Source organism: Saccoglossus kowalevskii, chromosome 10 (genome assembly GCF_978046115.1).
Source record: "Saccoglossus kowalevskii chromosome 10, keSacKowa6.1, whole genome shotgun sequence".
NCBI lineage: Eukaryota > Metazoa > Hemichordata > Enteropneusta > Harrimaniidae > Saccoglossus > Saccoglossus kowalevskii.
In genome coordinates this window covers 23,702,464-23,719,709 of record NC_140650.1, presented here as the reverse complement: position 1 = coordinate 23,719,709, position 17,246 = coordinate 23,702,464, and the positions used below count along the sequence as shown (strand labels likewise).

The 17,246-nt window shown below is 33.5% G+C and overlaps 1 protein-coding gene across 1 annotated transcript in view; it reads left to right on the top strand.

Annotated features, from left to right (window-relative positions):
- LOC100370058 (coiled-coil domain-containing protein 33-like) overlaps positions 1-12,573 on the top strand; it is a 93,426-nt gene extending 80,853 nt beyond the window's left edge. Inside the window, exons 13-20 of the mRNA XM_006815400.3 lie at positions 291-505; positions 2,750-3,018; positions 6,908-6,996; positions 7,316-7,505; positions 8,462-8,556; positions 8,731-8,817; positions 9,299-9,421; positions 10,186-12,573. Of these exons, the coding sequence (XP_006815463.2) occupies positions 291-505; positions 2,750-3,018; positions 6,908-6,996; positions 7,316-7,505; positions 8,462-8,556; positions 8,731-8,817; positions 9,299-9,421; positions 10,186-10,245 (1,128 nt within the window). The 3' untranslated portion in view covers positions 10,246-12,573. The remainder of the gene's footprint in view (positions 1-290; positions 506-2,749; positions 3,019-6,907; positions 6,997-7,315; positions 7,506-8,461; positions 8,557-8,730; positions 8,818-9,298; positions 9,422-10,185) is intronic.
- The last annotated feature ends 4,673 nt before the right edge of the window (positions 12,574-17,246 follow it).

The following is a 17,246-nucleotide window of genomic DNA, read 5'->3' as shown; positions in this document are numbered from 1 at the left end:
ATTCCACAGGGACAGGCTATTTTTACAATTACCTGCCCCAGCTAAAATTTGCATTTCAGGGACAGTCAAACAGGCCTTAATGCAACAGGGGCAGGCTATCTGTACAATTCCCTGTCCCAGCTAAAACCTGCTTGTGAGGGACAGGTGGACAGGTCTTAATTCCACAGGGACAGGCTATCTGTACAATTACCTGTCCCAGCTAAAACCTGCTTGTCAGGGACAGGTGGACAGGCCTTAATTTGGGCCCCCTGCACATCATCTTCTAATGTTGTTCATTTTTTTTACCGCAGCCAATAAATGATGGCAAATTACCACCACGTGATGCCATGGAACATGTCTTACCCGAATACCAGTATATATTCACTCAAAGTCCACGGAGATTGAAAGAAACGCCCCCACCGATGAAGACAAGAGGAGATTTGATAACAACTCGACTACCTCCGCCGTATCTCACAAAACCACAACAACCACCTCCTCCTCAACCACCACCAGAAGATGAAACATCGTAGGTTGATTTAATTTCGTATTCGTAAAACATTGTTTCATTTCATAAAGGATAATGTTATAGAACGGCATGCCATTTTGCTGATCTATTATTGTTTTTTACCTTGCCCGTACCATCAAAGATGGAAGGGAAAGGTATATTAAGGGAAAAATTTTGTCCGGCGTTGTCGTCGTCGTCGTCGTCGTTGTTGTTGTTGTCGTCGTTGTTAATAATTGTTATTGTGTGCATAATAACTTTACTAATTCTATTCCAAACTTTATCAAACTTGGTCACCTTAATCATCAGTATAAAGTCTTCCCTGAGTTTGAACAACAGATGTCCTGTATGAAAATATCATGCAAAAATTGAGAAAATCTGATAAAATATTTTGACTGTTTCTACTTGACTGATCACTGGTGATACACATCAAAGGTCACTGATCTCAGTGGAAATATGCATTGTTGTATGTGTTCAATGAAGCAAATGATTTATCTTGTAATAATATCCTTGGTAATGTATCTCAGAATCCCATACTGGGTTTCAAAACCAACTCATGGAGAGATTGCACAGTCTGATACACATTTGCAAACCTACCAATAAAATCTTTACAGAAAACAAGATGTCAGAAAATCAATATAAGCACTGCTATGAACTGGGTGCTGAACTGAAGCTAATAGAAAATCTGTTTAGTCAAAAGTTATCAAATCAAAAACAATACATAAAAAATACATTAAAAGCAAAACATTTCATCCACATTTTAAAAAGAAAATTATTCTAAAATATATGTATTCTGTATTTGACAAACAGTTCATTTGACAAATGAAAACTCACAGGAATATGTTTCAGCTATTAGAACAGAATGATAGAGTTTTTATAATACTAGTTTAAAAACGCACTTCAGAGATTGCAGTGTTTGAAGATGTAGTTTCTCAGGAGGCAACAGTACTGTTGACTTCTCCTTCCACTGGACACCAACTATTTAAGTTGATTTGCATACAAAGCAGAGCTTGCAACATGATAGCTATTCATAAAGGGTGTTTTTTTTACTTTTCATATAATACAGTAGTCACACAATGAGGCAGTTCATATTTGTCTCAGTGAATCATTCATTTTTGACAGACACCTGTACAAAATACTTGAACTAAAGCCAGCTAAATTTTTCTGTTATCTTGCATGTTTTATGAATCTATTCACATCTAAATGCAGCACTTTTCTTTTGCAATGAGACATTTGTTTTTATTCTAAAATATCTCAATTACTTTCAATAAAGCTGGAAATTATGTTCCTTAAAATAATTAAACAAATAAGGCACCAATGTTTTTGTAAGATATTTACATCTTTTAAGGACATTCGGTAGACTGATTCCCCATATTTATATTTATATTGAAACAAACTGTGATAAAGGGAATTATATTATATAACAAAGGGCAAGGTCACCAGAGTTCAACTATGTTTAGCTCCGCTGTCGACAACAATGCAACTCCGAATGCTTCTAAATTTTGATATGCAAGTACCTTGGGTGGTTCTTCCCCAGATTTGGTCATTTTGTCTCAAAATATCAAAATTTATATTTTCGACTTCTCGTTAAAAACTGCAAGTGATTGATTTGATAGTATACATATAGGTACTACAGGTAGAGCTCAGGTTTGATATCTTCAGTTCTTTAATTGAAATGTGCATTGCTAACAGCGGAGCTATCCCGACGGACTGCTTGTTTGTTTCTCATGGTCCTTATTAATATATCATGTACATAAACATAGCTCTCTAATTAGGAAGTATTTTCATAAAAAGCTAATTACTGTGACAAAGTCTGGCACATGATTTGGTTTTGTCAAATTGTATCATCACCAGTTATTTACAAAATTGATTGTCAATAAACAATTGTATCTGTGTCAGTTTTCCATGTACACAAGTTGTTGTTGTTGTCATAAGCATGGTTTATTTTCACAAAATTTGATTTCACATGACCATTGCCCTTCAACCTTTTCACTACCAGTTCCCTCTTTTCATCACAAATTCACAATATATTCTCATTTATAGTCTGCACTTTCCTTCTGAAGATTTGGACAAAAATAGCCAATTTTTTTAGTGAAAACTGAAAATCTACTCAAATTTTGTCTGTTGGCTCCAAATTTAGGGTTACGTTCATTTCCAGAAATATTGAATAATATAAGAAAAAATTACAAAAAGTCTGGTGGTGAAAAGGTTAATCTGTGCAAGTTCAGGAATGTAAACATGAATATCTAAATAATTTTACTGTTACAGACAATTTCTTGCAATACCCAAAGGGCCATACAATGAAGAACACGCCTTGGGATTGCTGGATTTCCAGATGAAGGAATTGGATAATTACAGAGAAGCAATGAAGAAAATGGGTAAAGATATACTTCAACTTCGAGAAGAAATTGCTAGATTGGAAGGAGAAAATAGTCAGCTACGAAGACAGCTGAACATGCATGACGATTCCACTAAAGCAATGCTATACTCAGCGGAAATAGATTCCTTGAATCGAGCTGAACTAATGGAAAGATTCTGTAAGTTGCAAAATAGTTTTTGACTCCCATGTGCGAAGCACAAAATGGGAGTCTTTGCAGTTAGTGTGTCTGTATGTGTGTGTGTATGTGTGTATGTGTGTATGTGTGTATGTGTGTGTGTGTGTATGTGTGTCCGACTGTTCCACTGCTATCTCATGAACCATACATCGGTTTTTGATGAAACTTGGTGCATAGATGCTCTGGGCCAATGCGCAGATTTGATTAGGTTTTGGTAAAAATCCATGCTCGTTAATTACCTAATTTGCATGATAATTAGCTAATTTTTAGCTGTTCTATGACTGTTCCACTGATATCTAAAGAACCACTCATTGGATTTTGATGAAACTTGGTACATAGATGCTCTGAACATATGCGCAGATTTGATTAATTTTTGGTAAAAATCCGTGCATATTAATTACCTAATTTGCATGATAATTAGCTATTTTTTAGTGGTTCCATGACTGTTCCACTGATATCTAAACAACCACTCATTGGATTTTGATGAAACTTGGTACATAGATGCTCTGAACTAATGCTAGGTTTTGATTAGTTTTTGGTAATAATCCGTGGATACTAATTACCTAATTTGCATAATGATTAGTCAATTTTCGGTTTTTCCACTGATATCTCAAGTACTAATCATCACATTTCAATGAAACTTGGTACATAGATGTCATACGACACTGCACAGACCTGATAGTTTTTAAGGTAATATCAGTACATATTAATTACCTAATTTGCATAATTAATTAATTTTCAGCATTTGATATAAGTAGTTAGCATTACATTTCAATGAAACTTGGTAATTACATACTTAAGGACTATGCAGAGATTGATTGTTTTCGATAAATATTTGTGCATATTAATCACCTAATTTGCATAATTAGTTAATTTTCAGCTTTTCCACAGGTATCTCAAGTACTAATCATCGCATTTCAATGAAACTTGGTACATAGATCCTTTAGGACTATGCAGAGACCTGATTAGTTTTAGGGTAAATAATTGTGCATATTAATTACCTAATTTGCATAATTAATTTTCAGCTTTTCTACTGATATCTAAAGTACTAATCATCACATTTCAATGAATCTAGAATTATGCAGACCCAATTAGTTTCCGGTAAATATTTGTGCATATTAATCACCTAATTTGCATAATTAACCAACTTTCACACTGATATCTCAGGTACTATACATCACATATCAATGAATGTACATGGATGCTGTAGGACAATAGACAGACCTGAATAATTGTGGGTTAAAATCTGTACATATTAATTACCTAATTTGCATAATTAACCAATTTTAAGCTTTCACACTGATATCTAAAGTACCGTAAAAACTCCAAAATTTTGACCGGTTTTAAATAATTGGTGTTCGATATGTGACGTGTTTTTATAGTCAAAATTAAGGTGCATTTTCGGACGGTCGAATTTTTCAGAATAGAAATCAGCAAATGAAAAAATGGGGATGATAGACAGTGTGCTTCATTAGTTTTTAAAAAATGCAATGTCCGTCAATTGACGTAAACTTCTTCATGTTTCACGGTAAAAGCAAAGGTCGTGGCCGAGTTGTAACTCAAAATCTAAACAAAGTCATCAATCAGTGAGTATTATGACAAGCAAAACAAAACATCAAGACGCGGAGAAGAGGTCAGCACAAAACTAATAGGTCAAAAGACAAAGCTGTCTCGCACTACCTAGAAAAACTTGCGAATGTTCGAAGTACAGGTACCCATTGGACAAAAGATGCATGGAAGTTTAGCAAACTATCTCCCCGACCCAGTGCAATGTATCCGGTTAGAATCAAAGCTCACGTGTCCCTTATTTGAGGGACCAAATTCTGCCGTAAATTCGCCCTTGGATTAAAAAATAAAATGGGATTTAAGAAAATAAAATGGGACTTTTAAGGTGTATTTTGGCATCATTTTTCGGACATTTCAATCAATCCTGCCGGCTAAAATAGAGTCTAAGTTTTACTGTAGTCATTGACGTTTGTCTATTCAAGAGTACACGTGTATGATTTTTATCGTGACTAGCGTGAGCGGGTAAGCTTCCTTTCGAGAATGAGCTGTTATCACTGTGAACAATGTTAAATTATTCTTCAGATGACCAGTTTATTTTTTAAAAACAACTAATTTTTTTATTTAAAAAAAATCATGCCGTTTTCGCATCAAAATCCAAGCCAAAATATCGTACTACAACACCAATTTCTTCCGCATTGCGTTCAATAACATTAACATATTTAAATAAGCTATGGTAATTTGAACACGTTGGCATCATCCAGCTTTTTGATTGGTTAATTAGCGATTTGACCTATTTGACCTAAGAGAACATGGCGGATATCCTACAGCATCAAACGTTTATACGAGACCGGAATCATTCGCTTACGATGAAACTAAGTTGACTTTTATTTCTATTTCATAACCATTCAACAAATTTATTTTGTGTACATTATTATAATCACTACTGAGTACAGTAATAATCAACAATTCAGAAACGCAGCATGCCGAGATTTTTGTGTTCGTTTTTATTTGAAACTTCGTTTATTTAGAATATATTTTCGTTACCAATAAAATAAAAATCTCTCAGTCAATCAGAAACCCGGATTCATGCCTTCGAGGAAGGTCCCGTTTGAACGCTCACATCGTTTTTTTTTTTTTCGTTTGGGGGAAAACTAAAACTGGTCGCAATTTTCGAATAAGAATGAGTCGGCAATTTTTAGTGGAGTCGAAAATTTGTAGGTAAATAAAACACAGAAACCGGCAAATAAATAGGCGTTCGAATTTTTAGAGGGGTCGAAATTTTGGAGTTTTCACGGTACTAATTATTCCATTTCAATGAAACTTAGTATAAAGATGCTCTAGGACAATGTACAAACCTAATTAGTTTTGGGTAAAAATCTGTTCATATTAATTCCCTAATAAGCATAATAATTCATAATTTTTTGGTTCTAATCACATTTCAATTAAACTTGGAGACATAGATTTTCTGTTACATTGCGCAGACCTCATTAGTTTTACACTCAAATCTGGTCATATTAATTTTCTGATTTGCATAATTAGTTTTCAGCTAAGTAATTTCGAATTATATTTAATGTGTCTCCAATACTCTCAGCACATGGGAGTTCTTTCTAAGCTTTCTTTGATTTGGTTTCATGAAGCATGAAGATGGCAACCGACTACTGTGACCGAAACGGGGATGATTTATAGGGATCCCAATGTCATTGTTGTTGTTGACGTGGACGCTGTTATTAATTTTTCATGTGTGCTCAATAACTTGGGTATTTTATAGCCAAACAATGTCCAACTTTGTTATGATTTTTTCGTCAGTGTAAAATATCAGATTTTCTTGTATATTGTAAAGCATTTATTTTCACTGACATTTAATTTCACTATTTTGATGTTTTCAGCTTACTCACTGTGTTTTAATTTCACAAATTTGTCAAAGAAACAATGAGTTTTATCAGCAAAAATATCAAAATTAAAAACCCAGTGAATAATTAATGCATTACAGTACAGAAAATTGTGGTTGAAATCTGTCAAAATTGTATGCTTGACTAGTCACAGAGTTGATATGCATTCAAACTTGTTATTTGGCCCAGATGAAATATGCATTACTGTCAGTATTTAGAATTATGAATCATGTATCTTGTAAACAAAATCACTGTTAAAGTAATTTTTGTTGTCTTTGTTAATATTAAGTGTATCATCTTTCCAGACATGACTAGGTTGATTTCATTAAAATGTTATGATTCTAAATTAGGGCTTATCGTTAATTATCATCTGATCCAATATGGCAACCATTGTGTATGTTCATTTGCAATCAAATATGGGTGACTGGCAGCCATTTCCATAACCATTACTCATTTATTTATTATTTTATTTGCAGTATTACTGAGAAGACAGTTAATGAACCAAACAGGAGAAGCAATTAATTATAAAGATAAATTACAGAAATTGCAAAATGATATTATAAAGGTTTGTGGTTTTATAATCAAATAACAAATCCGGGTAATATACTATTAGAAATATTTGAAACAGTCCTGACAGTCCACTCAATGAGGCAAATGGTACATTTATATAGTTAGTGTGTTTGCCTCACATCAGGAAGGTTGTGGGTTCATTTTCTGGAGGTTCATGATAGAATATGTTTACATTGAGACCCCAGAAACTGTGCGATGATATGCTGTTGTCTAAAAAAAGTACAATAAATGTATATACATGTATTTCAGTTTTATTTATCACAAAAAGTTAGCTGTATTGTGATTAATTTTTTGGTTTGTTTTAAATTTGCCAGAAAAATGACCGAGAGAAAGACTATTTAAAGTTACAAGATGCCCACCTTGCACAGTCAGCAATGTTGCAAAAATTACAAGACAAAAAGGAGAAAATGAAGAAATTAGAAGGAACTATTACAGAACAAGAAAAAGTTATAGAAAAATTAGAGAAATTACTCAATGACAAGATAAAGAGTGGTCAGATGGCTGGTAAGTTACTATATTGATATTTCATAATCATTTTCCCCAAAATTTGGAGCACAGTGGCAAACTGCGCCTTTTGTCCAGTATTTGTCTGATAAATACAACACGAATCATATTTATTCAAATAATTATTTTGTCTGTCACTTGCTCCATGTTGAGTCTTGTCATTTGACCGAGTTTATTCATTGTATTTTGATATTTATGTGCAAAATAAAATGAACATGGGGACTGTTCATCTGTCTGTTCGTCTGCACCTGTATCTTATAGACATGCCTAGGCCGATTTCCTTCTAACTTCACATAATGTCACATGTCATACACATGTATTTGTTTTATGATCAAATTCAAGATGGTAAAATGGCGGCCATTTTAGTGCTAAAAATTCATCAAAATCAAGCATTTCTGCCATTTCAGAACTGGATCCCAGCCGTGGATTAAGCATAATGAGTCCTCAGTGCATATCATTAACCCCCTAAATTTAATTGATAAAAAATGGCTGACTGATGGCCCTTTTGTTTTTAATGAATGCTGTTTCTGAAGCCTTATTGCTAACATGGATGACTGATCATTTAAACTTTACACATACATCATGTACCAGAATCTGATTCAAGATGGCTGAATGTTATGAGCAGAATGAAGGAAGGAATCACACAAATAATCTGGATACACTTTGTTTCATGTCTGTCACATGATTGTAAATTAGGTTGATAATTCAAAAACTAGTTCGGGTACATCAGCCAATCACAAAGAATAATTTAGCACGTTTCCGGAAATTCCTGTCCGAAATGTGTGTTACCTGCAACCATCTTTAATTTGAAGACCAAATAAGGTAGTGAATAAAACATTCTACATTAGTGCATTTATGGAAATTCTATCATAATAACTGTGAACTGTAATGAGAGAAATGCAGTACCAATATTGAATCTGACTGCTCATACTTATTATATATCTTTATACCAACAGCTGACAAAAAATCTGAAGCTTATGCTACTTTGAATGCAGACAATGCTAGACTACGAGCTGAATTAGACTATTTAAAAGCTAATCCTCTAAACAAGGTACATGTACACATGTTTGTGAGAATAGTTTCACTGAAGGCTTGTGTGGTTATATCCATCATATTATTATTGTTCATGTGTCTGAATATTGTTTACATTGTTATTGTAATCTATATTTAGTAGCAGACATTCTGAGCTTTCGAAATATGTAACACTATTGTATTTTATTTGCAGGCTAGTGCCTTGGATGAAGCAGAAAGAATGGAATTATATGCTAAATTAGACAGAGCAGAAGGAAGAATAATGTCTTTAGAAAAACAAGTGAGTAATTTTATTTTTGTGCTAACCTAATGAGGGCGCTGTTTGTTTGTTTTTCGGTTAGTTTTGTACCAGTGCATCTCACCTGAATTTCAGTCTTAGTGAGATGATACATGTACTTGTCAGGGTAGAGTTGAATAAGTTTGTTTCAAACTTAACCTTTTCACCGTCAGTTCCCCCTTTCATTATAACATCACAAAATAGTCTTGTTTATAGTCTGCTCTTTGCTTCTGAAGATTGGGTCAAAAATAGCCAAATTTTTGGAGTAAAAACTGAAAATTTTGTCTGTTGGGGCCAAAATTAGGGTTCATTTTTTTTTATAATTACTGAAAAATATATAAAAAAAAGTGCAGAAAAATTTGGGCGAAAAAGTCTGGTGGTGAACCCAATGACTACAGGTTTTGCAGTTACATTGTCTCTTTTGATCTGAAGCTTCTAGCTGCTTTGTAAACTTTAAAAATGACAATACTATTTTGTGTTACAGCTTGAATCTAATGCCAGAAGGTGGGGCAAAGAAAAAGAAGGTTTACTTATTAGAATGAATGAACAAAATAAGGGATTTGGAAGGTCGTCACCAATATATTTACGAGATTCATACAGAGCACATGTGAGTATTTCTTTCATAAGTTTATCTATTTTATTTTCTCACTTTAAAATAGTTGGCATTTCAACATTTCTGGTTTCGGGAATGAAAGCCTAGGTCATGATTTCTGAGAAAGTGCATAAAAGATTTATTTAAAAGGCAGTTTTCTTATTAATATTATTTTGTAAAATGTTAATTGATTTCAAAAAACCTCTTCTCGTGATCATGATGCAATTCTGTTCTCATCCTGTCAAGTACCCTTCACATGATCTACCTAGTATGCATGCTGTACAGTAGAACTGGCAAATATCAACCCGTCTGTTTATGTGATGATCACTTAATACCAGGCCTGATTAGTGGTTACTGGCAGACAAACACAGAGCTAGAGGGTGTATTTACAGACTGATGTTGATCACAGTTTCTTTATAAACTGATCATGCAATGGACTAAATTTATTCAGTGAATCAATAATTCACACCTTTTAAGAATTCAGAAAATTTCACAAATGGAAATGATAATAGAACAATTGTTGTGCTAATAATTAACAGGTCTGACATCTCAAATACTGTATTCGCTCAATTTGTAGAGATTATGTTCACATAATCGATGGGTGTGTCTACCGTCAAAATAAGTCATATTTTAATGATCTAGCATAAAATACATGTCATCACATGTTACCGGTACATGCGATAAAAGTTGTCCCCAGAGTGGAGATAGAGGGAATGTTTATCAACTGTATTTGTAAATATTGTGTTAATTTTTATTTTAATTAATTTTGTTTATTTCAGGATGATGATTATTTAAGGGGCCGGAAACATCGACACAGTAAACTAGAACCGTTGTACTGATAACGAACGTACGCGAGATTACTCTTGATGTCTTCCATTCCAACAAGTATAACTAACAGAAAAGTTACTAATACAGGTCACAGAAAGGTCATACAGAAAAAGACATTGTGATCAATTCAGATGAATATTAAAGCCAGAGTGTATTGACACCCATCATTCTATCAGAAGATTTGAATTTACTGCGCCAGAATTATGTGTCAATATTAAGACATTCATACCCATCTGCTCTTGTAGTTGCATCATTTTATTGTATGTAGTATTTCCATCCAATTTTTAAATATTTTGTTGACCCTTTATGTGTCTTCCAAACTTAGATTTCAAAGTTCAAATTATTTATTATTTTTATATAGTTTGCTTCACTTCGATGCAATTTTATTTTTTTCTAGTTTGAGTGATGAATGTCTAGAACACAAACAAATGACATATGAATGTCTAGAAAATGAATTATGGTATATAAGAAATTGAGAATGAAACAGTTGGCAATAATATGGACTGGAAACAGTGGAATGCCATATATGGCAATAATAGTGACTAGAAACTGCTGAGTGCCATATATGGCAATAAGAGGGAATAGAAACAGTCAAGAGCCATATAAGGCAATACTAGGGACTAAAAACAGTGGAGTGCCATCATAAGGGTAATATTAGGGACTAAAAACAGTGGAGTGCCATATACATGTATGGCAATAATTGGGGCTAGAAACAGTGGAGTGCCATATATGGCAATTCTAGGGACTAGAAATAGTGGAGTGCCATCATAAGGGTAATATTATTTTAGGAAATAAGAATTTGGCATGTGTTTACTGTATTGTATATCACTGTATAGCAATATTTAAAAAGTTTAATCATTTGAATGCCACTTTTAGCAATATTTTGGGACTAACAGTATTCTTGCTATTGGGATGAAGTCCAAAAACAGGGATTTATGTATTGACCTGTGTGTGTGTGTGCGTCCATGTGTCCACTCCTGTATCTTGAACATACATTATACATTTTGGGATACATATGTACTTATGCACATTGATTTGTTTGATGTTGCAATTCAAGATGGCTGAATGGTGGCCATTTTTGTGCAAAAAATTTTTCAAAATAAACTAATTTTCCACCATTACAGAACCACATCTTGGTGGTGAATATATGAATTTTGTTCAAAGCCATACATATCTCTGACATGCTTTGACATATACATGTGTATTCGTTTGATGATGAGATCCAAGATGGCCGAATGACAGTCATTTTAATGTTGGAAATTCATCAAAATCAAGTATTTCTGCTATTCTGTAACTGATTTTTGGTTGTGTACAGATCAATTTTGTTCAAACTTGTTAAATACATAAAGGGACCATGCACATCATTTTGTTTTTTTAGAATAAATTAAAAATGGTCTACTGGCAGCCATTTTGTTTTAATAAATGCTGTTCTGGGGCCATATCTTTGACATGCCATGATTGTTCATATTTGAACGTTTTTTCACCGTGACTATGTAATGCAATTACTTATTATTTTATGCTGAAGACAATTTATCAAAGTGTAAATTTACCTTGTACCAACCACTATGTTCTGAGCTCTTTGCTTGATAGCACATCGCCAAATGAAACACATGTATTTGCATTTCAATCCATCCTTGTATGGCCGAGTGATGTCTGTTTCACAGGAATAGCACTAACTTTGAAATGGTATAATGTTAGTCTACCCTAATTCCTGCAGTCTTAACAAAGACTGTGTTTTCAAGAACTTTGACATCTGTGATCAAATATCAACATTTTATGTTTTTTATATATTACTGGTTAATATGGGAGTTTTTGTCCAAACACAGAAGATCATTTGCACAACATCAGAAGGTGAATGTTATCATTGCAGTAGGACACAAACTCTTGTATTAAGTCAGTGATATTCCTATTACATGCCTTTTGGGTGATATACAGTACACGAATTCCACTCTAGCAAACAATCACATATAATAATGGTTATCAAATCTTGTCGAAATTTCAATATGGTTGCCATATTGAATTGTGAATACATGTGATAAAGGTCAATACTACTTTCACTTGACCACAAAGTCTCCTGGATAATTTTATTCAAAACCATGCATGTTTAACATCTGCATGAAAGTGAAGGCATGTATTAAATCACAAACACTTTAATGTATCTGGGTTTTACTCGCCCCTCCCCTGTGTAGTGTTTATTTACACTGTAAATATTATAAATATACAATATATCTAATAATGTATGATAATCAGGTGTGTAGAATATTTGTATATACAGTTATTACATTATTTTCTAATTCCGAAATATTTTTTTTTATAATAAAGACAATTAAACTTTCAAATTGTCTGGTAGTTTTCATTTGATATTCAAAGACGGTTTTAGTTTCCTATCGCTTGTTAACACATTAAAGTTTTTCTGAAAATTATTTGAAGAGTCGGTTGGCAATATTACTGTAAAATCTGTATTAGAAGCCACATCTCTAATATAAGTCGCATCCATTCTTTTTGAACAATTGAGAACTAAACATTTCTACACATGCACATGTAGATGCTCTAATAGAAGCCACATCACCTATGTTGCATTGTACCATTTTAATAGAAGCTACAGCTTCTAATACAGATTTTACAGTACTTGCAACTTTGCGAAACACTTTTTTTGCCTTATCAAGGCTTTCAGTGCTGCTAGATGTAGATGATTCTTGTTGTCATATTAGACCAGTGAATCACAAAGTTTTTTCAAAGAGTTACACATTCATTTGAATATATCAACAAATTATTTAGCTGTGTTGAACGGAAATGTGTTAATATATGTTAATATATGTTAATATATGTTCAAGAACCTGTAGCGATGCACTGGATGTGTCGACAACTAGATTTATATTTGATTTCACAATGCCAAGTTCATTATGCATCACAGTTTACCCAAACTGAAGGTTGGGAATGCATCACACTATTCAGATCAGTCCACATATTTCACTAAGTGGGGCAGACAAGTCTAGTATTGTATTTGTTCAAATTTGAATATGATTCATATCTGAGAGGTGTAACTTATTGTTTTGGAAAAGTAATTTTGTGTTGGGTTTCCTGGTATACATTTTGAAAAAGATTATACAACTTGACTAATCTTAAAAAGTGATTGTCACTGCTGTTTCTCTTCTCTTCACGTTTTTTTGCACACAACTATTCAAAGCAGTGTACTTTATTACATAAACCATCCTAGGGTTTTACACCCTTTTTATATTTGGCGCCCTCTAGTGACAGTCACCTCGTCCTATGAGCCTTTGCATTCTCGAGTCTAATCTCATTAGGTCATTGCTACTTAATATGAATGCTAGAGGGCGTGTCATAATTAAATGGTATACCGTAGTACCAGATTTACCGGTATATGAGATGCTGAATTTCTCCGGTAGAAAATTGGGACGGGGGGGGGGGGTTCTTTTCTAGGAAGAGAACATTTATTGTTATGTCCAGATAAAGAGAAATTACGAAAGATTCTATTAGAGTACAGATCATGTATAAATGTGCAAAGCTGATATTTAATTGATCATGTAATGTAAAATACTTTATTTTAGCTGGAATTAATTTTCGCTGAAAAGGCTTTTTGGGTGTTTTGTATGGAATTTATTTTCACTGATTTTTGTCGAGTTTAATGTAAAATATGGGGAAAAAGGTATATTCAATGGATTTTATTTTCACTGTATAAATTCTTCAGCGAAAATGAAGTATTCCACAGTATATTTAGGATTTGCAGAGAGTTTTATAGAGGTTAGTTGTGTGTGTTTCTACCTTTAAAAAGTATGATATGTGTTCGTTTTCACTGAAGACTTGTGAATTGAGTCGAGGTATGTAGTATACGTGCTGCTTCATATTTCTAAACCATGCGAAATGTGCGGTAGAGTTAAGGAATCGTAGAGCGAGATTAAAACAAATTTTGGGAGGTGACGTAAATTTGAAATAACCCAATTACGGGACTAATCTTAGGTAGAATATAGGTTTCTAGGTGTATCAACTCCCTGAAGATTGGTGTCGTTCATTTTGACATTTTGAAAATTGCTTGGCTGTTTCTTGGAAGTTGAGAATAATGTGTAGTGAGATTTGCTGTTATTTACAGTCAGTTTGTTAGCCTCACACCACTCACCATCATTACTAGGTTAGAATTAATTTCAGGGACATTTAGAAAGTTTTTGTCGAAGTGAAAGGGATTGGAATCATCAGTGACGAGTTTACAACAGGAAAAGAAGGAAGATCATTAAAGGGGGGTGGTCGTCGCGCCGCGTCCTGTTCGATATGGGAATCATGGTGACGTTCACAACAAATGTAAACTACATTTGTTTGTTTATATGAAATTCAAACACGCGCCGTGGGACAACCACCACGGACCATTTAATTTAGGAAAAGAAACTAATTTGTGTTTTTTCATTAATTTTACTTAACACAGGCAATATTGCTAAAAATTGGTCTGTAATGTCCGAGGAACTATGGAGACCCTTTTTTGAAAATGTGGATAATTTTAGCCATTTGTGAATGATAGATTATTTATATTTCGTCATATACTCGTATCAAGTAATGCATAAATGTACATGATACACGAGTATGACGCCACCGACGGTGAATATTTAATGACTTTGTTTTTGTCAATTCGGTATTATTTATCGCAAAGGTCTTTATTTTACCATGGATTTTACCTAACATTTTGAAATTATCCACAGTCACTTGGGGGCTGAAAATCAATAAATACTAATTTTCAATAAAAATCATCCGCTATATGTATATAAATATTTATACGTATAGCGGATGATTTTTTTTTTGAAAATTAGTATTTATTGATTTTCAGCCCCCAAGTGACTGTGAAATTATCCACTATATTTGCGAAATATAATATCATGTTTTGGTTAATAGGTCTGTAAAAACGTAGTAAAGGGAAATGTATTTGTAACAACAGTGGAATGAGGATGATTGGCCTTTGACCCAAAATGGCCGCGATGTTGGCGTGTTTTCTGGAGTTTTGAGGAGGGGTTTTCGCCTGTAAACCCACTGCATAGGAAGACGAGTAGTAGGCGGACAAGATGGTTAAATATTCACTGGCATTTATTTCGGTTTTCATTGCTGTCGTTATTTCTGTCTATGGTGTTCTATGTTCAAGTTGCAGTGACAAGGTAAACCGGAAATGGGATCCAACAAATTGCCCTACACAAGTACACAAGTGGAATGTCATATTTCACGTTTTTTTTTTTTTAATTGTGACGCGCCATGTTCATGAACGCATGACGACACGAATATTTAAAACTGTTGTCTGACATTGGCTCATAACACTTGTACATATCAAGTACATTTTGTTTTATCAACCGCTCGCCACGAACCGTGCGATTTACAAATTTGCCATGTTTCCTGTTCTGAGAAAGATGGTGGATAATTGCCACCAGACTTCTCGCCCAAATTTTTCTGCACTTTTTTTTTCTAATTTTCAGTTTTTACTCAAAAAATATTTTTGTCCCAATCTTCTGAAGGAAAGTGGAGACTATAAACGGGACTATTTTGTGATAAAAAAAGGGAACTGGTGATGAAAAGGTTAAAGTTTGTAGTATATCTCCGGTCGATTTGTTAAACCATGGATAGAGTTTATGGTTAAACCTAATTTTAGTTATGCTTCCATGACAGTGATTGTATCGACCACAATTATTTTTTTATCAGGGGTAGACCATAAGAAACTCTGCAACGTATTTACAACAATGCCGACCGAGTCCACTAAAAAGAACATATCACTCAAACTTTAATAATAATACTAACTTTAATACACAACTGCACCATCAGTGGGTGCTGTATGGTAAGCATACAGATCAGAAAAAAACAAACAAACCACAAATAAACAAAAACAACAAAAGTTTCAAAATTACAAACAAATCAAAGGGTATATATAAAATACGTATTACAATTAGGTTTTATAAATTGTATTTTCTAAGTATTTTGCAAGTGCAGTACTACTATTTATGATGCAAGTGAATATTAAATTTTGGTTAGTTGTACTGCACATTTCTAATTTACAATCTTCTAAGAGGGTATTTCTTTCTTGAGTGAAGAAGCAACAGTCAAGGATGAAATGTTTTTCATCTTCTACAGTACCTGTGTTGCATTTTTTACACAATCTGTAATTTGCCTCCATTCTTGGAAATTTTCTCCTGCCCAATTCAATTTCCAAATTATGATCACTAAGTCTAAACTTGGTAACCATTCTTCTCAAATTGAAGTCCTGAATTTCTGTTAAATATCCTTCAAATTCATATTCCATTTTAAACAAATTATACGTTCTTAGTTTGTTTCCTGATTTTCTGTTTTTTGGGACATGACTAAGTTGCTGATACCATGTTTGTATATATTTATTTTTTAATTTTTCTTCCAACAATTTTGTTAATTCAGCGATGTTTCCCATTTTATATATTTTATTTACTTCAGATAAGTCATTATGTCCAAGAATACGAATAAACCAATGTGATAGGGGAATATAATTCATGTGTATACCATACCATATACTCTCAATCCATGAAGATACATTCATCAACAAATTTGACTAATACACTAGATATTACAATGCTTGTAAACATTTTATTTATTCTCAACATATTTAATAACTTCATATTTCATATTGTCATGTATAATTACAAAGATACACGTGTGCCCATACGCAAGTCTGATTTGCTCATACATTTCTCTATTTTGCAACAGTATTTTATTGCCACATGCAAGTCTGATTTTCGCATATAGTGGCATATAGACAAAAATGCACCTCATCTTTTTCACGTGCAGCTATGCCATAAGAGAGGTTCCCCATTATACCTTGAATCTCATGTAGGTAGACACTCTGGTTGCTTTTAATCCACAGTTACTCTTCAGTTACTCCTACTAAAATACTGTAGAATACTTTATTTTCGCTATTTTCGCTGAAGGGATGATTCCGTGAAAATAAAATCCAGCGAATATAAATTTTTTCCTACATTGTACATTAATCTCATCAAAAATC